At 46.3% G+C, this 24,361-nt stretch overlaps 1 protein-coding gene across 5 annotated transcripts in view; it reads left to right on the forward strand.

Annotated features, from left to right (window-relative positions):
• SPRED2 (sprouty related EVH1 domain containing 2) overlaps positions 1 to 24,361 on the forward strand; it is a 65,691-nt gene that overhangs the window by 31,252 nt on the left and 10,078 nt on the right. For all 5 annotated transcript variants that reach the window (XM_080388272.1, XM_080388270.1, XM_080388271.1 and 2 more), the window contains 3 exons: positions 6,377 to 6,554; positions 7,915 to 8,083; positions 10,738 to 10,802. In XM_080388272.1, the coding sequence (XP_080244398.1) occupies positions 6,377 to 6,554; positions 7,915 to 8,083; positions 10,738 to 10,802 (412 nt within the window). The remainder of the gene's footprint in view (positions 1 to 6,376; positions 6,555 to 7,914; positions 8,084 to 10,737; positions 10,803 to 24,361) is intronic.

Genomic DNA, 24,361 nt, shown 5'->3' on the forward strand with positions numbered 1-24,361 from the left:
ACAGGAAGACAAGCTTTTGAGGGTTGAGGGGGCGCTTGAGCCTTGGAGCATCCGTGCCGCATCCAGGACCCTGACAGTGCGCTGGGGTGCTCAGCCGGCTGGGCTGGGGGTTTGTGCTGCACACAGGACTTTGGGCAACACTCAGCCAGCAAGAAAACCCCCAGCACTGAATAACCTTCCTGCAAAAACAACTCCTCTGGGGCGCTTTGTGGGATGCGCAGGTAGGACTGTGCATGTCTTATACTTTGCCGGCAGTGATTTCCAAATCCTGCAGGAGCGCTTCCTTCAGGGCAGGATTTTCCTCTCCTGCCTTCTGCACTGCTGCAGCTAGCAGTGTTCTTGGAGTTAATGTATCTCTTCTGGTTTGGTTTGGGGTATTTTTTTTTTTTAACGTGGAACAGCGATTGTACAAGCTGAACACATGTTGCTAAATTCAGTTCAGCAGCCAGGCATGGACTGGGGAGCTGGAAGAGAAAACTCCTTTCCATTTTCAGAGGGAAGCTGGTAGGAAACGCTGAATGCCAGCAATGTTTTCTCATTTTGTTGAGACAGAGAGAAATGTCCTGAAACCGAGCCTGTAAGGTTAATATCAGGTTAAGATGAAGTGCCCCAGGACAGGCACATGGCAGGAGTCGGCAGCATCCCTGGAGCGAGGCATGTGGGGATGGAACTGTCTTGTATTCACTCTGACCAGGCAGAACCCAAAATTTCCCGGATGCCTGTTTATCCTGACAGTTTTAGATTTGAAAGACAGAAAAATAAAGGTTGCAAATGTGTTATACTAGAGCTGGGTTACGGATGCAGTGGTTCTGTGTGCCTGGTGTGATGCAGAGGTGAGGGCAAGGAAAACTTTTGGGAGGTTTTCTGTGGTTTTCTACAAGCTCCATGTTAACATAGGATCTGACCAGGGGGGTGCAAATGACTTTTTTTCATGCTGATAGCCGACGGAAAAGTTTTAAACAGGCTGGATATCTAAATGGTATTGAAATACCGACTTTATTTGGCGGTGGCTCCGTGCACTCAGAAGTTTTCTTTTTAATAACATGCTAACTTAGGGTTTTAAAGAAGAAAGTAGTTGTTATAATCTGCAGATATTTCACCCATGCTGTAGAAGGTTCATGAACCAAGGACTGGGTCAAGAAAGCAGGACTCCAAAAATAGCAGGTTTTCATGACTTGCATCAAAATGCCGCCGCTTTCTGGCTGCGGGATGAACTCTGGAGAGGACCCTTCCCATACAATTTCCCGCAGTCACCCGGGCAGAACGGGACAGCTTTAACTCCCGCTGTCGGAGTCGCTGGGGCAGGGACGGAGGGCACAGTGAGAGCTCTGTGAAACCACATCCAGCTCAGCCAAAGGCAGGTTATGCCCCAGTAATGGTAAAGTTAAATTTGCATGGCTCCAAGTAGTTTAAATTGTGTTTAAGTGCCCGATGGCCGCGGTTCAGTTCAGCTGAACAGCCCGACCTCTGCCGCCGTTGCATTAGCAGCCTCCTGCTGTCCCTGTGGCTCTTCCTGGAAATCTGGGATCTGGGAATGTCGATGAGTTAAAGGCAGCAGTCCGTGATTTTGAAGCCCATGATGTTGCACTTATCTTTTTGTCTGAGACTGAATCTCTTCTGGCCTCATAAGCTAAAACATCGAGAAGGGAGGAAAGCGCTGAAGTGCCGCATGGCTGCATTAGCATGGAAGTCTAAGTTTTATCCGTCAACTAGCCTGGCTAGAGGAAAAAATATTCTTGAATTACAGAATACATCTGGGAAGTGGTTTATGATGTGACTCAAAAGGAAAGTAGTAAATGTGGTAGGTTGGGCTACTTTTTTTTTTCCCCCCTCCCCTTGGGATTTTTAAGTATCTCAGACGGTATTTGCAGTTGCTGCGTTTGAAGCAAAGTAGAAAAGAGCAGCGGCTGGTGGAAGGGAGCTCTGTACTTTGACCCTCATTTACAAAGACGATGGCAAAATTAAAGACTTCGTTGACAGAGGAATGATTTGCTGTTCACTCCTGGATGCGGGATCGGAGCCGTGAGCCCACCCCAGGCATACAACGAGGCTCAGGGCTTTGTCCCCCTTGGCTTTGCTGCGCTGCGGTTGCCATCAGCGATGTGGCTGATGTCGGGGAGCCCTGGATGGTGTCAGCTGCATTTTACACTGCGGTTTCTGCATGCTGGAGGAAAGCTCTTTAATCCACCTTAAACATCGCCTGTCCCTTAGACACACCAATGCTTTGTAAAAGTTAGGCTGTAGGTAATAAAACTGTGGTTCAATTATCACAAAGGTAATCGTTCAGAACTTCTTGTTTAGGAAAACTCTCAATATCCTTCGGAGTAGCAATTATACAGGCGCACACTTTTTTTTTTAGTATCTTTTTTTTTTTAATATCTCTTTATTTATTTATATATATGCACACCCACGAGCTATAATTTTTAAAGGGTTCTCTTTTCCTTCCAATAAAAACAGCACGTGGGTTCCTGCGCTACCTTTCCTCCCCAAGTTCATTCTGGTTTTCTGCGCAGGGTGGGGCGGGCGAACAACCTGCAGCAGCCCCAAACAGGCTGGCCGGCTGCCATGCAGCTGGGTAATCCCTGCAGATACTTTCTTCCCAAGCTTTTAAGGCAGTTGAAGACAAATCTGCCGGGTTAAGATAGCAAAGTATTCCATTTAAGAGCGTAATTAAGAATAGTTTGCATGAAATGCGTAGCGCGTAGGCCATAAACCCAACAATTAGAGAGGTCTTAAAGTTTTAAGAAGCCAATAAAATCAGGGGAACTAAGGCTACTGGGGCGGGGGGGGGGTGTTAGCTGTTTCATTTTTGGCTATATGAAAGGCTTGTGCTATGTAATCTCAGCAGCAGTTGGTATCTCATTAATGGTAATGGACCAAATATTTTCACGTACCTCATTAACCATTTCTCCTGAAATAGATTGCACAGTTGCCGTGATAAAAGTGCAGGCGGAGGGTTCAGACGTGGTTGTTTCGCTGCTTTGGTGCACCAAGGTTTCAGCAGTGACATGCACGTGGGATTTGCAGATCGCCCCTTTGCTCCCGAGGATTTTTAATCCTTGCAACCAACAGGAGCCTCGGTGCAGTCGTGTAAAATTAAATAGCAAAGAAAATAAGCAGCTTTTACACTAAGGAAGCAAGGTCCTTATATTGACCTGAAATGTTTGAGTCTCTCCCGAGTATTTATCAGTGTGAGGGAAAGAAGCACTGCCTGTTCTAGGCTTCTGGGTGGGAATGGCAGGCGAGATTTTGACTTAGCAAGCTGAAGGAAGCAGTGGGTAGCCTTGAAAATGCCACGTGCAGTTCCGCATCCTAGTCCAGTGACTAAACCAGGATGTCAAGCCCTAGGAAGCCATAAGCGCCTCCTTTCCTTACTTTGTTGCTTTCGTTTTCCCCAAATCCCTTGGTGTAGGTGGCATGTTGGGAAGCAGCCAGAGCCCCACGGGAGAGAGGATGGGGCTCTCCGGGCAGCGCGGCGTCACGGGTGACTTTTGGTCGAGCAGGACAGCGTGCCAAGGGATTACGTTAACAGCAGCAGAGCTCTGCTTACCTTGCCAAGGGCGAACCCTTCTGCTGGATGAGGCCCTTTTCTAATCAGGGAGCAGAGAGGTCATCTCGCCATGGTAGGGTGATGGAAACCAGATTTTCTGGCTTGATATATTTAAGGAGGTAGCTCTTCAAGATGGGAGAGATGCAGTTTATGCGGTGGTCTCTTGGTACATAGGTGAAATAGGTGGCCTTGGTGGCAGAGGTTGTAAGAGCCACAGGTCCCGGTATCGGTGTGGAAGTGAAGATCTAAACTGTATGGCTCTGTGCCCCAGCAGGTTGTGGTTGTAATGGGCAGGGATAGCAGTCAGGGGAACGAAACTGGACGCGTAGGCATCCACTGGTATTGAAATGTAATTATGAGCCTAGAGAAATCCCTGAGAGGTGGTGGAAACACAAAATAATTGATAGAAATCACAACATACTGAGTAGTCGCTGCTGGTTTAATTCTCCTTTAAGTGGACGATTCCTGCAGCAAAGCAACCGAGGACGACCTTACTTTTGGGACAGCTGAAGGCTCTGGCTGCTGCCGTGAGAGTGAGGGGTAAATCCTGCAGGAAGCTGTTGTGCCAGTGGCAGTTTTCAGGTGTGGAAGGAGAAGCAGGAGTTTGCACGGATGACTTTTGCAGGAGCATGGAGGGGAAGGTCGTATTGAGCAGCTCCGACATCAGAAGAGAGCTAAAAATAAGTCCAGAATAGAATATGTCCAGTATAAAATGTATAGTTGGCTTTCTTTTTCCTTTCTCTTTTAATTGCTAATCCTTATAGACCATATGGGAAAGGTACTGAGAAGAAAACAAAAATTGTCTTGGATGGAAGCAGCTCGATTTTTGCACAGCAGGAAATTGGCTGAAGTATTTTGCTTAATTCTGAGTATCAGGAAGCCAAGAGATTACAGTTGCCACTGGCAAAATCTAGGAATGGGTTTTCATTACAAAGTAAAAAGGTAACTGGATCTGTTTATAGACACGCTTGTCCTGTTTCCTGTACCAGGATGCTGCTTTAAGGCCTCCAGAGCAAAAAATATTCTTTAAAATGTCATTTCTCAGTTCTGTGAGTGCTTTGCGTGTGTCGGCTGTCATGCGGGCCACGTATCTTGAGTATGCGGAAAAGCTTTTTATGAGTCGGTGCAAAGTCCTCAGAGCAATAGGGGATGAACCTTAAGCATCTGTGGACTGCCTTCATTCTGTAGGTCCGGTGAGAAAGTTGCTGGATCCATAAAATAAAGCTGGCAAAGGGAAGATCGCAGCACACGTTTTGCAAGGCCCGCATAGGTGCGGGAGGTATTAGCTGGTCCCGGGTGCCTCTGCCCAGACGGTGCTCGCTGCCTCCCTTGGTCTGTCCCCGAAGCTGCCCTCAGGCAGGATCTGTGGGGCTGCTTGCTTAAAATCTCGTTGTCTTAGAGAACGGGGAACTCAAGGCTTCAAGTATTAGCACTTGGATTACAAAAGCAATGCAAAAACAGTGTCTTGAAAATAAGAGGCAGTTTTGTCTGGTGTAGGATGAAGAAAGCTCCCACTGCACGTAACTTGGATAGGAAGGGCCCATTCTCTTGTCGTGTTGTGCAGATGCTGGGAAAGTGTCTGGATACAGAGTTTTCCTCAAGGAAAAGGGTGATACCTGTGTTTTGAGAAGTCACCTCTTAGAGCCCTCCTATGGATTGAGCTTCCTCCACCTGGGGCACTCAGCTGGGGTGGCCTGGAGATGGCCAATTCCTGGGCAGTTTTCGTCGCGTGTCCTTTCTTGTAGCCCCTGCCGCTGCTCCCGGTTTCACCCAGGCTGGGTGTCCCGGCAGCGCCGTGGCTGCGTGTGGCCAATGTCTAACCATGCAGGTCACCTCCCTGCGAGGGCATCCTGAGCCATCGCTGGGTTAGGCGATGTCTAACACATGATGCGTCGCACCGAGCTGGGGGTCGGTGGCAGCGTGAGGACAAAATTTGGGTATTACCCAGCAGCTCCAGGGTAGGACAACCCGGTTTAGCTTGGCGTCTGTTGCATGTCCCATGCAAGGTGCCTGGCTTTTGCTTACGTGCTGCAGTGGCCTTTCTGCTCCCAAATGACCCCTTCCCTGGTGATGTCCCAGGAGATGCTGGAGCAGCTGCTCTGTGGAAAGGGTACAGGAGAGCTCTGGGGGGAGTGGAGCCTCCTGCTGGGGGGGATGGACACCTGGATCACCCCCGCATCTCAGGTGCTTCCAGGAGAGCTTCTGGCAAGGTTATGATGTGCTGGTTCTGCCTTTGAAAGCTTGAAATGCTGGTGGAGCTGTTGTAGGGACGTGGTGTGGTCCTGGTGAACTGAGCCGAGATGGTTCCCATCTCCTTTCATCAGAGGTACCAAATGGAGCCACGCTTGTGGTTTTATTTCCCGTAAGACTGTCGCAGTTGCAGAGGAATTTGAGCACCATCTTCCAAAGCCCACTTCACTAATTTGATCACAGAAACCTTAAAACACTGGTTTTGTGGGTTATTTGAGCTCCGCATGTTCTTCCAACACTTCGGAGACCCAATGCATCCCTATGGGTGGTGGCCTTGGGGTGCTGCCTGGCTCACCCCTGCTCTCTTGGTCCCTGTCCCCAGCTGCATGAGGGAAAGAGTGTCCAGACCCATGGGTTGTTTCATCTGTATGTTGACACTTGGAAACCCAGTGGGTTTCTCTCCTGTGTTGGCTGGAGTGGGCAAGGCCATCCATCACAGAGGTGGACTTCCACTGAGGGCAGAAACTGTGTTGGGGCCAGACCCGTGCAGTGTAAATGCCACCTTCAAGAAAAACGCTCCGCTGAGACCGCGTGATGCTCACAAAAGGTTCTGTTTTTATTTTGTTACCATTGCAGTGACAGCTATATTGTGCGAGTCAAAGCTGTGGTTATGACCCGAGATGACTCCAGTGGGGGATGGTTGCCGCAAGAAGGAGGTGGTCTCAGTAGAGTTGGCGTCTGCAAGGTCACGTACCCGGAGGGCAATGGAAGAAGTGGATTTCTAATCCATGGTGAAAGGCAGAAAGACAAACTGGTAATAGACCCTAATTCAACTTTTGTCTGTTCTTATAATGAGAATTATCCCAAATCTATTGCTATTGTATTCTTGTGCAAATTTGGTTGTTTTTTTTTTAAAAAAAAAACCACCATAAAAACCAGGCATGTGCAAATAGTACCAGACTGGACAAAGCAAACCTATCTTCATCTAAAATTGCCATCTTTTGCTGTCTAGGTTGGCATGCCGCCACCTGGAAGGAGCAGGTAAATTTTTGACATCCATGTGCAAAGACCCGCTTTGATGATTGAAAAAGGGACTGCATTTTTTTTTTTTTTAAGACCTAGCAGGGGTGAGAAGTGAATTGAAGTGTAAAGAACCCATGAAGCCAGTCACATTGCACTGAGTAATGCAGTGCAAGCCTTTAAAACGGGCATGAATTATTTATGCTGCGTGCCGTTCAAGGTTTGAACAAGCAGAGTGAGAATATGAAGACAAGTTGTCTCTTATGAATTGACGCACTATGTTTCTCCTGGTAGCTGTTTATCTAAAAGGGAGCTCTCTTCTTTCCCCACACAAATCAAATTAATAAAGCCTTTTCCCTATTTCCAGGGTCCGTTTCAAATGTTTATCTCGTTTCTTATATACTTCATTCTTCAGAAATTCTCTCCTGTGAAGAGGTGGGCTAGCTTAAAAATAATGCTTCCTGCACAGGCTCTGCAAACTCAGTATTTGGGGGAAAAAAATACGCATTATTTGAGTCAGAAATTATCTTGCTTTCCAAAAGACTGGTGTGTTAAAGATGTTTCGAGTATAGTTTGTCTTTTGCAACACTATTTTGCTTAGGATTTTTTTTCTGGACACTACTTGGGAGCCATGCTTATGGTCTGGGGGGACGGAGTAAGACTAACAAAGCCGTTCCTGCTCTCCCTGAGCATCACCCTGGAGGTGGGTTTTGGCACAGCAGAGCTTAAGAGGAGTGTCTGGCTGGGGGTGAGGGAGGAAAAAAAGGGCGAGGGGAGTGTTACAGCACCCCTGAGTCTGCTGCTGGCAGATAAAATTTCTGTTGAGCAAAACTGTTGAGGGGGAAGACATTCTCCCTCCACCTGAGCCCCCTCCCCAAGCTGTAACCTGTGCCACACTGCGCCTGGGTCCAGAATAGGCTCCTGGGGTAGGGAGCAAGCACCTAGGCAGAGCACAAGCCAAAGCTGGATGTGCAGTGGTTACGAGAACAATTACAGCGTCTGGTGTTCATTAGTCATCGTTCGGTAGGGTAGGCAGTTCCCCCCACGCGAGGCATGACTTGGCTTGCTTTCGGGTCCAGGCTGAGATGGTGCCGGCTGTGTCCTTGGGTGGGAAAAGTGACTTTGCTCTTCTTTTGGGGCTCACACCCTCCCAGGTGGTGCTGGAGTGCTTTGTGAAGAAGGACCTGGTGTACACAAAGGCAAACCCTACCTTCCACCACTGGAAAGTCGACAACAGAAAGTTCGGGCTCACTTTTCAAAGCCCCGCTGACGCGCGAGCCTTCGACAGAGGAGTGCGGAAAGCCATCGAGGACCTCATTGAAGGTACCACAGCGTGCGGCAGCGGCTGCTTTGACCCCTGGAGGAGCGGGGACGGGGGTCTGAGTCACAGCGCGGGGAAGAAAGACGGGTTTAACGTCAGTTCTTGGGCTTGGACATCTCTTTTGCTCATGTGCAGGTGTAGCTGGGCGCTTACGCCTGCGCTGAGCAAGCCCCAGCTTTTAAGAACTTGAGTTTTCTCATCCCTTAAGGAGGGAAGGGATTTCAGTCCAGGTGTTTTCCAGTCCTATCTGGCTTGGTCTGTCCAGACTTCCCCCCTCCCCCCCCCCCCCCCCCCTTAATTATCATCAAATCTGTTATTACTGCCTTTATTTGATAGGCTTGGGTTTCACGCCAGCGACAGCAACTCAAACAGCCCCGGCTCCTCTTTATATGCAGCCGCATCTCATCTTACCGAGTCTTTGTTAAATCATAGTATGAATTCCCTGCCTGGAGTTGAATAAAACTTTGTTTTGTATTTGGGGTTTTTTTTCAGTAATTAGTTTTGTCTGCATCCTCTTAGTTGAATGGTAGTTCTTGAAGACTTTGTTGTGTTTTGGGGTTTTTTTTTTTTAGTTCTGTAAAAAATGCATTTGAATTGCCTGTGCTTTGAAGTTGTCATAAATTTCTCCTTTTCACATTTCACTGCAATCAAGCAATCATAATACAGCTATAATTCAATAGTACTTTTATTTTAATGAAATTTGATTCTTCATAGGGGTTTTGCTCGATTTTTTTTTTCTTTTTTTTCTTTTTTATTTTTAACCACGCAACTTTATTTAGAGACCTAGTGATCCAAAGCCTTTCTCGTTCCACCTGGTGTGACCGGGATATTTTTATATACAGATGGTATTATTTTTTGAGGATTCTAGCTCAAATGCATACACAGATGTGGATACTTTTTGAGGACATCAGCTCCATAAGACAGCTTAACATTCTGGATGCCCTGTCCTTGCTTTAACATGGAAATGGTAGATACTGGGAGAGAATTAATCCCTCAGGGCTCTTCCCTGGTAAATATCTCACTAGTTAGAGGGAAGGATCTTCTCAACCAGTTACTCATTTGCTTTTTCCTGTGCCATTAACGTGAAGGAGTCACAGCTAGGCCTCGTGCTCTCTTCTCACTAGCTAAAATGGAAGCATTTTGAGTCATAAACGTGGTGTTTTATTTAAGTGGCACGGGATTGTGCAAAGTTCCAAAGAGATGATAACTCAGCTGTATCGAGTCTTATTTTGGAGACGCCTGGTACGCAGCAACTCCTGTTCTGCTCTTTCTGACCCATTTTTACAGTAGAGGTATTTAAAATCAAGTCCTGCTGGATCTCAGATACTTCAAAATCAGCAAATCTATATTTATCCCATTAAGAGCACAGACTGCTCCTTATGAATGTGTTCCTCCTTAACATCCAAGTAAGGCTTTCTGAATGAAAACCAGCACCGGCTGGGGAGCACACAGCATCGGCCGTGGCTTTCATTTATCGTTCTTTTGTTGTTCACGTGGCTGATCAGGTTGAGCAGGTAATACTCAGCACGACAAACTACACACGTTCAAAACTTCGTGAAACTGCCGCTTTATTATTAATGTCTAACCACTGGTTTGTTCCCTGTAGCATCAGAAGTGTAGAAGCTTTGTGCGCAACTACAGGAATCCTATGCAGCTCTCTAGAGCGTCTGGATTTTTTACTTTTAAGGTTAATGTAGCAAATGGCACGAACGTTTGCACGTTACTTAGTGTTTTAAGTGGGCTTTCACACTTAGCTCTGCACATCTTCATGATGATGCAACTGAGAGCAGCCAGGACTGGTGCAGATAGCGTTATATAAAGCACGTTATTTAAAAAAATTTCCAGGATGAAGGTGGTACAAACAATTCAGTTGTTTTAGTTAGGGATGTGATGTGGCTGTAATTCAGGGTAACAACAGGCAGCTCCGGAGGGGGACACCCGCAGGGTGGGGAGAGAGGTTGGAAGAAGGTTTGTTTAATATGATTTCTGACTTTTTTTAACAATTGCCATGCAATTAATGAGACATGAGAACTGTACCGCAGTATGTGCATTTAAAAAAATGGGTTTACACATTTCAGCTCCTTCCAAATACTTTGCTTGCATGAGGCGAGGTGGTTCTCTGAGAAACAGGTGGTAACAGGGAAGACATTCACAATATGTAACAACTTGCAGAATTAGAAGAAGAAAAAAACCCAGATCTAACTCTTCATTGTCAAAGTGAGGTTTATTTTTTTATTATTTTTAAGTCATTTTTTCCACCAGGTTTAGGATAATATATGACGAATAACTCCTATATGGTCTCTCGACAGCTGAGGATCTAGCCTCAAGCGCTGATTAGTACGTAGCTTTACCATTCTTCAGAAACGAAAGTCTTCTGTGATTGGAAATGTTAACTGCTATTTTTAACATAGTTAATTAGCATTGGCAGCCATGCAGTTGCACGTCAAGAAACACTTTCAGATTTTACCTTTCCAACCCAGCTTACATGTAGATGAGTTTTTCTTCCGTAATTTAAGCCACTGTTGTACACATCTACAACAGAAAAACTTGTGAGAATCCAAATGATTATGGGCATAATTAAAAAAAAAAAAAAAAAAAAATTACATAGAAATGTGAATTTAAAATGCTGTGGGTTTGTGTTTTATTTGTTTTCTAGGATCTACGACTTCCTCGTCAACGCTTCACAACGAGGCTGAGGTGGGCGATGATGATGTCTTCACTGTAAGTACATGTCACCTGAGGTCATTCTCCTTTATGCTCTGGTTTACACGGTCAGGTTGGAAAGGGGGTTTCTTTTTATGCCTCAGGGTTGGCTTCCAGCAGTCATCCCAGTGTTTGGCCACTGGGTGTGTTTAGTTTGATGGAAGTATGTCCTCTACAGAATGTAAAGCGTTGGGTTTCTGTTGGCCTCCCATCGCCACGTGAAAAGCGTGGCAGAGCAGATGTTGTCAGGGCTAGAAGTGAGGAAATAATCACTCTCAAATTTCCTATGGCTTAATCTGAGTGGTGCACACAGCATAATACCTCTCTCTCTGTCCTTGAGAAGCATCCCACAAACTCAAGTAGATGGCTGCTACTCGGGTACTTACTCAAGGAAATAAGATTTGGAATTGCAGTTGTTAACAAAAGCCAAATTTAAAGGTGTTTCACCTGTGCGTGAACATAGAAAGTTCAAACAAGTGTCTTTCAGCTGGGGGAAGGCACAGTAGCATGCTGTCTGCCTACCCAGCGGTGACTTGGAGTAAATAATAAATAAAAAGTAGGAGTTGCTTGTATTTAATCTGTGGTAATGTCTAAAATGTATTTTGGAGCTTTCCTGAAACAGAGGCAGCTACTGTCCCCACTATGCTTGGACACTTTAAAGGCGTGGAGGAATAAAGAAATGTGAAATAAAATGGCAGTCCAACCATGGGTATTCCGTGGGCTGAAAACAAGGTGCTCACAGCGAATATTTTGTCTTCCTAAATTTATTGCAACCCCCCCACACACATGCGTGCGTGCGTTAGTTGTGTTACAGCCGCCCTCCTTGTCCTGTGGCACTGGTGGGGACCGGCTGGCAGGAGGGTGGAAGGTGGGATGTCCTCAGCGCAGCAGCAGCAAACTCAAAGTCGTCTTTGGGATGCTTTCCTGCATCTTCAGGGCGAACAAGGAAAAACTGAGGACAGGCATCGAGCTGTTTGATGCACCAGGAAGCAGCCGAAGCCGAAAGGTGTTTTTTTTGAGGGTGATGATGTGGGACCAGGGCAGGTTCCCTGCTGCGTTGTGACCGGATCCTCCCAACGGCTGGCATGTCGACTGCATCTGTCCTTTTGTCATGGTTCTGGGAGACAAACAACAGCAGGCAGGGTTAAAAGGTGACTTCCTGCGCTCCGCAGCAAAACTGTCATTAGCAGCTGCTTCCCAACTACCTGCCAGAAGTGATTTATAGGCGCTGGGATGGGATGGACTGGGGGGAGGCACCGCTGGAGCTGGAGCAGTTTACGGATTTGTGCTGTTTTCTTCACTGGGTAGGCTGTGCTCTGCTGGGGTGGATGGGTGTGCTGGACGTGCGTGCGGCTCTTCTGCGCTCGTCAGAAAGGGGATGACAGTCGAAATGTGCCTTGGGCAGGTGTGTGCCAGCTCTGGCCGGGTTAGACATGGAATTACTCAGTGTAAAAGCAGAGCAAAGTAGCCTGTGGAAATAGGAAAGGATATTTTTACTAAAATCCAGCCAGCTGACATTTAGGCACCTGGGAGTGCTCCTGGATTTCTCCACAAGCTCGTTCTTGTGGTTGAGTGTTGATTTTTAAACTCGTAGGGTGTTTTTTACCGGGAGGAAGAAATTGTTGCCTTTAAGTAGGTGTTGCTTTACATTGGGAAAGTTGGATCAATGGTGCTCCAGCTGCATTGAAATCACTCAGACTCCTGCATTCAAAGTGAGGAGCCAAAACTGTGAGAGATTTCCCCCCTACTTGACCCCAGGGAGGTGACAGATAACCCCCCATGGTGCAGATATTTATGGGGTAGGATGCTTGGCGGAGAAGGAGGAACAAGCTACTCAATAGCATTAACAAGGAGGGAGACCTCAGCAGCAGTTGGCATCTTGTTGGGTTCCACAGGGACATTCTCACCTCGAGCTGTGCCCTGCCTGGCAGCTCTCTCCGCATGTTTCGTGGTCTCTGGAGCACGAGAGGGACCTCACCGATGGTGGTAGCTCACGCGGTGGCTGGTGAGGTTGTCACATCAGGGCAGGCGTGTTGTCATACTCCAAAAATAAGGCTTTAGGAGCATCTTTTTCCCCAATATTTCTTGCGCTCCCGGGATGAAGTCTCTCCTTTTCCTGCGGTCCTTAAGCTCTCAGCTTCCCATTTATCCTGGTAGGTGACAGTGGAGTATGGAGTCTGCATAAGCCAGAAATAACATACTGAAGTGTGGAGTGGTTTGAGTCTGGAAGAAATCGATAGGGCTGTGATGTGTTTTATTTTTACCCTTCTGTTTCATTCTTTCTTTGCGCTTCTTTTTGACTTGGATATCATAGTTCATTTGGTCATTCTTGCACACAAATCTTCTTTATAGCTTTCCTGTAAACTCATTCCCCCAGCCACAGCAGTGGATTTTTGGGGGTTTGGGGTTTTTTTGCTCTGTTTTAAAGAGAAAGTACATTTGTTCTTTTTTATCTCCTAAGGTAGTTATTAAAATCTTCACAGTCCTCCCCCTCTCCCACACATGCATGAATAAACTTAACTGCGTGCGGCAGAATTTTCAAAAGCATCTGCATGATTGAGTCATTTAATCAGTCATTTACCCGTCTCTGAAAATCCCAGCCATTGCTGCTACGCTGCTGCCTCAAATATTTGGCCCGAGGTCCTGCCTCTCCTTCAAGATGTTTCAATCTGTTTAACCACAGTGGTCCCAAACTTGACATTTCTTACGCTCCTCTGCAGGCGGCCAGCCCAGCTTTGTCCTGCACGGCAGCACTGATGTCTGCACCGGTGTAATGGTACCAGCTTTAAAACAGCCACCTTCCTTACATATATATATATATAAGCACTGCCCCTGATTCGGCTGCTGGATGGTGATTGACACAGGGCTTTTATTTTATACTGTTCCTGATCCAGTTAGCGTCAGTACCACTTTGTGGGATGATGACTCTGTGCATGTTTTTTGTGCGTGCGACTCGTACATCATTCATTTTGTTTATTCGTCAGCCAGCACGCAACCCTTCCGGGCATCCAGCAAGTTATTTTCATGGGGAAGAGAAGGTTTGCCCCAGAGGTAGAGCTCTCCCTCAGGCTATGATCTTGTGTGGCTTAATGGAGGATCGTTTTCTTGTACTAGAAGGTGGGGGGTTTTTTTGGTTTTGAGTTTGAATTATCTGCAGCTGTGGTGCTGTAAGCATTTGCTTGGGAAACATCACTGGTACCAGTAGCCTTATCTCCTCCCATCACTGCAGTTTGCGGTGCCAAGACAAGAACCTGGGCAGCAGTACCTTGCCCCCATCCCTGCGGTGTATGCTGCACATCCATGGTTCTGAAGCAGGGGTTATATCATTAAAAACAGGACTTTGCCATCTAATAATGTTCCTGTGGATTAGGCCTACAGCAACTAGCTGAATCGATACAAACCTCTGTTCTGAAGTTTATACCTGACAGGGCAGAAAGCAAAAGTATATAGAAATAACTGCCACCGACTTGACGGGGAAAATGCTTATTTCTAAAATGAAATCTCCATTTAGAAGTTTTAACAATATGTAGTTGTGTTTCTTTAATTCCAGATCCTCAGTAGGGCCCATAAATGTTTTCCATATGTTAGCAAATAAATTTCTCCGGTCTTGTACATTATAAATCGTCCTCTCAAGAGATGCAATCTGAGTAAGACTAGCCATCCGTTCTGTCTCCGTTGGGGGAAACATTGTCATTGCGATGGTCTGAGATTGTTCTGTTTGTCTTCATCCATCTAGCCTGCATCTTCAGCCTTCTTTAATTAACAGTCATCTCAGAAATAACCTTTAATAAGGACTGAATATATTCTGCAGTTCCTCAGCCACAGGATTTGCCATATAATCAAGCTTGTGCAAAATCTTTTCCTTAATCTACACTTCTACTTTCAATTACAGACAATAATCCCACTGACCATGAAGTGAAAAATGTGAATTCAGTCCAAGGAGAGAAAGGTCAATGTCTTCCAGAGTCTGCAGAGTGCCTGAAATGGTCTCTTTTAGCAAACCATCTGAAAAAGCAGAGGTGTTTGTTCCGAAACCTTATGACCAGCTCAGCTGAAATGCTGCTCATGTGTTTTTCGGATAAATCCACAGCCTTGTGCCTGCTTTAGCGCTGAAGAAAAGACACCCACTGGCAAGAGGAGCAACAGCTCCCATGTCGGCTCTGGTTTGTGAACCTAAAAATTACTGCAGTCCCCTTCTGGATTAACAAGGATATACAGGAGAAAACAAGAAAACTCAGCCATGCTAGTTTTGATGTGCATGTTGCGATCATAGGCATTTCATGTCATCGATAATAATTTTTTTTTAAAATCCTTGTGTTGTTCAAAACGAGACTTGCAGAATTTTGCAGGTAGAGCAGGCGTGATCCAGAGGTGCATGGCTGGGCTACAGGGGGGCATTTAAAGATGCCTGCCCTCAATCCATTGCTTCTTTTGCTGACTTCTGGCTAAAAGCTTGCTTACCTTCGTTCCCCAACTACAAATGGGGAAAATGTTCTCCTGCTTCACTAAGGTGATGTGGATAGATCTTGCTGCCACCACTTTTCTTCTTGGGCTTCCCACAGAAGTCTTCAGACTTAGATTTTCACCACGAAGTTGCATGTTTGGAGCGATCCTGCGCCCCTCGTGCCTTTTTTCTCGGCATGAACGTTGAGCCCCTGTGCTCAGGGATGTTTGAGTTAGGAAGTTTGCATGTGGCACGGATGCTGCTGACAGGCATTTAAGGGACAGACGCAATTACCCATTCGCCACCGTAGCGGTGAGGATTGTGGCAGATGTTAATGTTACAGTTCTCATTGCAGCTCTTCTGGTTTCCTAATTAAAAAAACAGATTTCTCCCTGCTGTCTTTCCATGAAACCTTTTCCCTACTTTCATCTCCCATGTGGGCCTCAAGCGTGTTACAGCCCCGCTATTAAAATTTATAAGATTTATGTTAGTTAGATAAACACTAAATCTAATTTTTCTTGCTGGCTTGGTTGTTTCACGTTCAGATGGTTCTTTTAAAGAACAACTGTAGCTCTTTTTCTTTAAAGTAGACGTGTAGAAACCCAGTCCAATTACTTTGGAATATATTTGTAAGTTCTGTGTGATGCTGGAGCATTTCTCGTCCCGCCCCTCCGTGGCAAACGATGTTGCTGAGAGGAGGGAAGCACTGAGTTGCAAGATTTATTTTTTTTCATGAGTTGCACTCGGGGATTGAGGAGCCGCAGGAGCCTGCAATTTCCTTTTTCTTAAGGCTAAGCTAGAGTAACAAAGGAAAAATGCCTTTTGGAGGAGCAGAGCGCTCTGTATGGGGGTGGTAGGTTGTCACCACGAGCACATCCACCTTGTTTGCTCGGTGAGGCTGAGGGAGGCGATGAGGGGATTGTCCCAGCAGTAGGGCTAGATGGCCATACCTATGTTATTCTTCCTGCTCAGCAGCCAGCTGTGCTGTGCATGTACAGCCAAAGGGTTCATTGTTGCTAGCCACATCCTCTGATGTCTGGATTTTGGGCTTGCATTGTAAACCACAGCTATTCTAATTCAGATTTTAAAAGGAAAAAAAGTACTTGCCAAGAAGAGAGAAATTCACACGCAGAAACCAGCAGGCTCAAATCCCTCCTTCAAAAAACAAAACCACCAAAAACCAACCAAAAACCCATGCCTTTCAGCCTTTCCTGGCTTTGAGCAATGAACCGGACTAAGATTTATTCCTATTTTTTCATAATTGGGTCTCTCAAGTTGTATGTACGCGGTGCTCTGGGCATCCACACCCTACACTTGAACAGTCAGTGCAACGCCAGCTTAGCAATCGCTTGTCATGTCTGAACACGGCTTTCGCTCTTCACACTTCAGTGCCGTGAAATCTGCCTCGCTTTGTTCCAGCAGACTGACTTCCAGGGTAGTCCCGGCGTCTGAAGTCATTGGTGTAGCGGGAGTTTAATTGGTTTATTTTCTTCCTCCCATTAATACCGGGATGCATCAGGGGAATTCTGCCTGCTTTTATGCCAGGGGTTGGGAGGCAGGAGAGATACCACTAAAACAGTGAAAAGGTCCTGAATGTGCAGCTATTTTAAGGCCAGCTTCTCTGTGTTCCTTCCCCCCGCCCCCTGCCTTTCTGCAGGTTAACTTTGCCCGCAACAAATTCGCGTTGCTCAATGGGAATGGATACCAGTGCTCAAAGAGATTTTTTTCAGTAGGGAAAGTCAAGTGGAAAGTTTTTCTCTGGCTTTCAGGGTGGTTTTTTGTTTTGGTTTTTTTTTGTTACAGCGTTGTGTTTCTCCCTTTCCTTCAGGACCTCCTGTTTCTTTTAAGTGATGCTGGAAATTAACCCATTTATTTTCTTACTCTTTCTACCGGTACAAGCAAGCTATACTCAATAATAATTTACTATGATTGTCACCGAGACAGAGATATCGCTGCTGTCATATGGGATGGCAGCTGCTCTTTTCTTTAAGTCTTTCAAAACTGTAGGGGCAGTTAACGTCTTCTTCAGCCTATAGATTGTCCTTGCTTACTTGCAGCCTGTCATCCGGACAGAAGGAAATAGGAAAATTGCTGTGGTGCAGAGGTACACAGAACATATAATCTGTTTATTCTTGTGTATATAACAGATTCGTGAGCTGTACTGAAGTGATAAGTGAGGGGAAACTGGTAGGGGAGAGAACCGTGGGGCAGATTTGAAGCTTTATTTGCTGTCGTTAGAAGGAACGAGGAGGAAGCAGAGGTCTTGCACAATTTATGTATTGCTTTATTGTATTTATCATATTATTTTTTTTTTGCTTTCGGGTCAACCTCTGGTGGGCAAAGCAAGGTTTTCTTGTTGCAGATAAGGAGTACGCAGTTTAACGCAACTCCCAAACGCACTGACCTTCAGTTGCTTTGGCACTGTTTCAGTTTAAAGCTTTCAAACAGTATAACACTTCCCCCCCACCCCCAAACCCAAACTATCAGTCTGGTTGTTTTACCACACACAGTCTTGAAACTCCCAGGTCCCCGGCAAGGACAGGATCAGCAAACTGGTATTGCAGCGCTTCCCAAAGGTCTGGCACTCGCAGCCACGCCGGCGGGGAGATGATGCGAACGCGGTCCGAAATCTGGTCAGTCACGGGCAGGCACTTTGTGGAGGAGGCAGAAAGGTGTTCGCTGGCACAAAACTAGACCCGTAAGAAAGGATGTGGATTTTTTTTTCCCCCTGACACGAGCAGCCCCAATTTCAGCAGCCCAGAAAATGAGCAGCGATTCTTTCTTGCAAATATCAGCCCTGCTGAGAGCTTGGGGCGTTTGGGGTGTCTGCGTGAAGACAAGGCGAGGTGTGTCTCTTATTCGGTAACAAATTATTAAGCAGAAAATACCGGTCTTGCTGTCAGATATTCCAAGTCTCGCTGTCGTGTAGTTTTTATGGAGCTAATTATAGCAGCGACTTGGATGTGTTGAGCTACTTTGCTGAGGGTAGGCAATTTCTCTTGTCACAATTCTTCCTCTCAAGACCGTTTTTGCAGTGTATTTTCTGGCTCTGTACCATTCCCACATGCAAACACAGTTGGTCCTGCGCTGGGATTGGGATATATCCTGCAGGAAACTGAAATTTGATCTTCTGCTGTGATGGAAGTTTCCTTATAGCTATATCTTGCCAGAACTTGTAAATGTTGTAGTTTGTGCACCAGTTAAGTATGGGGTTTTGTTCAGTTTGCTCCAGCAGTTCAAAGAGATTTAGGTCAGGTTTTATGTTTCTTTCTCTTTTTAACACCAACTTCCCCCTTTCCCTGTGCTTAAGTGATGATGTGGCATATTTTAGTGTGCTGATTCTTTCTGGTTTATACTCCATTTAATTATTTGTTATGTATAACCAGACGTGCATTCATTTAAGTAATCCTCAGATTACAGAAAGCTTGTTTCCTTGTAATATGCAGTCACCTGAGGCTTCGGCATGAGAAGGGTCACCAGCAAACCTGCCTGTAGAGTTCCTCGTCCAAGGGTGAATTGACTGGTGCATCCCTAGCTGCAGTTTCTCGCTGATGAATTTGTTACCCGAGTGCGTAACCATTTCACACTTGCAATCAGCTAGCTGCATGCTTGTCTTTTGAAGAAATAATTTGCCTGTGTAGTAATGTAGTTAAACTGTGTGATGAGTTAAAGTGCGAAGCTGTTTATGAGCGTGTTCCCTTTTAATTCATCTGGAGCTGAACGCTTTAGTGCATTTGTGTGCTTAAGGCACAAATGTGTCAGAAACAAAACGTAGCCAAGATGAAATTGCCCTTTCTTAACCTTTTAAGTAAAATGCAGGGGGAAAAGATTTTTTTCTTTTTTTTATTCTTTTTTTTAGAGGATTGTTTTTTAACCTGGATCGGCTTACTGGTTGGACTTCATGCATGGCCCTGCAGGCGATAGCAGCAGCCCAGATAAAGGAGGGATGCAGAGGGGTGAGCACCTACAAGCAGAGCCGGAATTGCTGGCTGCCAACAAAGCCATGGCAGGGACCCCTCGCTGAGGGTGGGCTTTGCTGTTCCTCCCCAGAAGAGCCACCGTGGCCCTTGCTTTTTCCCTTGCGTGGCTCCCATCCCCTGCCCTCAGCCAGGAGGAGCATTTGCAAGTACAGCTGGTCTTTCCCCTGTTTGCAGCGCAGCGGTTTTGCCTACCTCGGCTTGTCAACAGAGTTTTGTACTCTGGGTTTGTGGCCTTCTTGTTTTGGCCACGCTTTTTTGTTCAGCTGTGGTTCCCTGGGCATTTCTTCAGCATTATGTAAGGGGGACCAGATTTGAGGCAAGACGCCTGAGAAAAGCAAGTTATTTTCCAGCCAGCTCAGTTCACCCCACCTTGCTTTTGCAGCACAGCCATGCCAAGAGCGGAGCTGGTGTCGGGGAGCAGGAACGGGGTTGCAGGGGTTATTTTAGTGCTGTGTATGAAACCACAGCTGAGGGATGCAACTTGACTGATGCATCTTTTAGCCACAGCACCGCTGGGAGCCAGTGGAGCAAAGAGGGGCTCCGTCCGTCCCCCTTTTACCAGCACGGCTGACCCCGCACTGAGCCAGCCTGGGGAAGTGAACCAAAACCAAGCCCTATAAAAGAAAGTGAATACTTTTCCGGTGGTTTAGCTCCTCAAGCCAGCTCGTAGGGCTGGAGAAGCAGAAGTGCTGGCTCAAGGGAAACCGTAAGAGTGATCAGCTAAGCAGGCAGCAAAAAGCCTCCACCACCCCGCTGATGTTCATCGTGCCACCCGAAATTCATTGCATACCCCCTGGCCGTGGATAACACTGCCTTCTGCAAGGTGGCTTTGCACAGGCTTCTGCTGTGCTTGTGCCAGTGGTACGGGTACGGTGGTTCGTGTACTCGTGGCTGAGCCGGGCTTAGTATTTATGGCATTTTCCTCCTTCATGTTGCTACCACAAAATTCAGCTTTCGATTGAGACAAGAAGGAGACGACAGGATAGCTGAGGCAATGTCAGTGGCATTGTGTTAGGGCCAAATGTTACACTTTTACCTCGAAAACACATAGTTGATATTACTGTAGCTTTCCATTAGGTTCCTTCTTTAATCTGGATTATGCGGTTAGCCTTTGCAGTGTATAGTCCTTTCTTTTGGCCACGGGGTGCTTGAAAGTTTCATGAAGGCAGAAAATGGCCTTTTCCATTCTTGTGATATGCAACCCAAGGAAGCTGCTTTCAGCGAGCAGCTATATGTGTACGCTGCAGGCTCTGCAGCTGCTGCATTTGTCCCGGAGCGCTCACATGAGAGGGCACCAGGGATGCTGGCTGCATTTGGGGTGTCTCGCTCAGTCCTGGATGCCACCTCCGAAGGTGACGGGCAGAGCAGATGCCATGCAGAGTGTAAACGCTGTTGGAAAGAGGCAGCCTTGGACAGGGGACATGGCAATGATTGAGCACTTCCCATACCATGGCAGAATGAATTAGGGAATCGACAGCCAGCACGTAACCCAGCAGTGCTGGTGGGGCCGGAGGGATGCGGCTCTGGAGCAGCAAGCAGGCACAGCCACGCTCAGCCCTGGCATCCCAGCCTCTCCCTGTATTTTAGAGGCAGGGGAAAGCATTTGGCTCCTGGTGCTGAGCTGGAGCATCCTTCTTGGCGGTGGTGGGAAGGGGGCTGAGTTGGAACCACGGGGCAAATGACTATGTTGCCCTGCCCTTCATGAGGGAGCCTGTAATTTCCACGTGCTGTTTAAGCGCTTGCAAGTCTGTTTTGAATCTGTTGTCTCATATAACAGGTAGAAAAGAAATGGGGGGAAAAAAAAATCCATACTAAAACAGAGTTCAGGCCACTTGAAGTGTACACCCGAGTTTTGATAGTCTAACCATAATTTGTTTGCATCCACTCAAATGTGTTGTTTTGCTTGGGGTTTCTTTTTTTGGAGAGTTTGGAAAGGAAAAGGAGGAGTTTGGTAAAGCTAAACAATGAAACGTACTTTTACATGAAGCTTCAAGAATAATTTTCCTTTAAAGTGGCAGGCTCCCACTTTCAGCCCTTTAATAAGAAAAAGAAAAAAAACCCCAAAATTCTCACCACACAACCTTCTGACTGACAAAATACTGCAGGATGGTGTTCCCTCTGCCCCGAGGCATGTGCTTGGTGGTGACTGAGGATGAACAACAGAATACAAGAGTCCAGGGAGCTCAAAATGGACCTCTGCCCGGTACAGAAATGCGTTATAAACAACTGCATCTAAATAGTCCTGTTTCCTTCCCTCACCTGCCTAATGTGTTTTGCCAAGGGTCTGCTCGCCCTGTATCTTGTAAATTTTTTATGAAAATTAAATCAGAAGCAATTATAGGAAGCAGTTCATCTGTCCTCTGGTTGTGTCTGCAAAAGGCGAAGGAAAGGCAGAAGTAAAAAGTACCATTGCATTTTTAAGCGGAGCCTGACATATTTGCAGTGCATGTGAAGAGGGTATTTTAAAAGTTTGCATCAGCTGTTGGATTCTATTTTGGTGGTGAATTCCAGCTAAAATAACGTGGATGCTCATAACTGTGTGAATAAATGACCCCTAACTGGCTTCTTAAAATACCATATCAGTCTGCTGTGGGAAGTTTGCATTTAACTGGGTTTTTATCCCCTCTGTTTGTAACCTGGTATATCACAGAGGAGGAGCGTGCTGCTGAATTTAAAGGCTGAAGTGTTGGATTTGTACATAGCAAAGACAGACGTGATGGATTAGGTGCACCAGTTCTTTTAGTTTAGCTAATCTAACTTTCATTAGTATTTTTTTTCCCCCTCAATCTTATTTTCTTCCTCCTGCCTTGGAAATTTTCTGTGTAGAAGAGTTGAGATTCAGTGGTGAGTTATGTGGAGCCATCTGTTCCCGGCTGTGCTCAGCGGCAGCACAGCCATCCCCTGTGCACGTCCAGTGTTTAACACCCCCTGGCTGAGCTTCACTCCTTTATCTCCTAGCATCCTTGCCCGTCTTCTAAAAGTTCTTCGGCAGCATTGGATGTGCTGAGTTCCCTGTTAGCACCTTAAAATTAGGAGCTGGCACTTTCCAAATTAATTGCAGCTATGATGATGGCAAGCAGGTCAAAGATGGATGACTTTAAAGAGGAGCTGGCACCCACCTCCCTCTTCAGACCACCTGTCTGTGCCCCCTGCTTTGCCTGGAGACCCTCCTGTGCCATCAGGGCACAAACCTCTGCAGGTGGTCAGCTGGGGTCAGGGAGCTGAGACCGAAAATGGTTTTTTGGGCTGTGTTCCTGTGGTTTTCCACCCAAGCATGAACACGGAGCAGGTGATGAGAGTGGTGGGAGGGAGAAGCAGGGACCGTCACCTCCCCACAGCGGTACTGACCTCAGTGCCCATCTCTCCTGGCCTTAGCAGAGGACAGCTGGGGTGATGTGGCTAATATGACCTGTTAGAAGAGGGAGACTTCGCTACTAACACAAATACTGGGCAGCTGATCATGCCGTCTGTGCTGCAGTCTGCATCAAGATGTCATTTCCAAGGCATAAACAGATTAACGGAGCCCTTTATGCAGACAGGAGAAGTCTGCCTCTGGCCCTAGATGGTTTTAAGCAATTGGTTGGTTTAAACAGTTCCCGAGCGTAGGTACAAAGATCCTGCTGAAGTGATGTGGCTCATCTCAACATGGAGAAATCCTGTCAGGCCACAGCAAGGAGTTGTTACAGGAATGAAGAAGGATATGTAGGAGTCCTGGAAAGGAGAGTCTCTCCAGATGGACAAGGACACGAGCGCCTCGTGGGTAGGCAGAGCCATCCCACTCTTGCCACTGTGCCATGGGATTGCTGTGCTGCCTGGGGAGCAGCCCCCCTGGGAACTGGGGCTTTTTTTCCCCCTTCCAACATTCTGGGTTTCCCTTCTAAGTATCTGATGCAAAGACTTTTTCTTCCATTGAAGCAGTGCGCTAGCCCAGTGGTGTAGTAAGGACAAGGCGAGGGGTATCATATGGGAAGGAAATGTTTTGTGGAACCACTCACAGCCTCTGGTCGTGGGCCGAGCCTGAGCAAAATGGGGTACTGTTTTACTTCAGTCCTCCTCTGGCTTTTGCGGGCATTTCTCTGGGCATCTGTTCAAATGCCAGCTTTTGCAGTGATGTGTCTGACTCCTTGTATTACCAACCAGTAGTGAAACAGGAAAATGTCACGGAGGTTTCCCCCTTACCACATCTGAGTATTTGCTGTATCACTTAACCGTGTCTGATTCTCATATATTCTTTTTACTCCTTGAAGCTAGCCGTCAGGCCACATCTGTGCTCCATGCAGAACTGAGTGATGATGCCAGAATTGGGCTTAGCGTTAGCTTAACGGAGATGATCTTGTGCACTGAATCCTTGTAGACGTTCCTGAAGCTTTGCTGACTTCAGACGGCACAGCCACTGGCACTAAGAGCTATAACCACAAAACTCAAAAATAAAAACAGAAAAGGTAGCAGTAAAACTAGCTAGCTTTCTGCGCTTCAGGTTGGTATTTGTGTGAGTGGTGACTAGGAAACAGTCCAGACATTTGAGATGTCATAGTCCTGTGCTGGTTTTAGAAAAATCTTGAATCCATGCTTATTGTAATGGTTGTGTACAGCCAGTTTGTCTCTGAACTGTACTGGAATATGATCTAACATGAAGCTTTTTCTTCAGACTCTTTGCTAGGCAATAGAACTAGATTCCAGCGGTCCTCAGTGGATGAGAGTGTCAAAACGTTTCAAAACTGTATGGGAGCAATTTTCTTCAATACAATTTCTGTCTTGTCTTCAGTGATAGGAAACAAACAGAAATTTGACAAAAGCATTTTCTTCTGTGGCTTTATCTTGCCGTGACAAATTAAAAGCTTCTGCTCAGGAGACAGGAGTCTCAAAAGATTTTTCACACTGAACCTTTTTCTTAAGACTTGGATTATCTAAGCCCCCTTTGAAGTGGGCTGCTCTGAGAATACGGGGCACACTTAGAGGTGGATGGAAAATGTCAACTCTTTCCTTCTCTAATTTCCTTAATAGGGAGAAGGAGGTGTTTTGAGACACAAATTTAGGATTTTTGTTGTTCCCCTCTCTGTGAAATTAAAACATGCTATGTCTCTTTAGGCTTAAATAAATAAAAAAAAAAAAAAAAAAGCAGGAGGAGAAAGGAAGGACTTGTTCTGGCAAGA

The sequence above is a fragment of the Falco punctatus genome (genome assembly GCF_963210335.1).
Source record: "Falco punctatus genome assembly, chromosome: 5".
NCBI lineage: Eukaryota > Metazoa > Chordata > Aves > Falconiformes > Falconidae > Falco > Falco punctatus.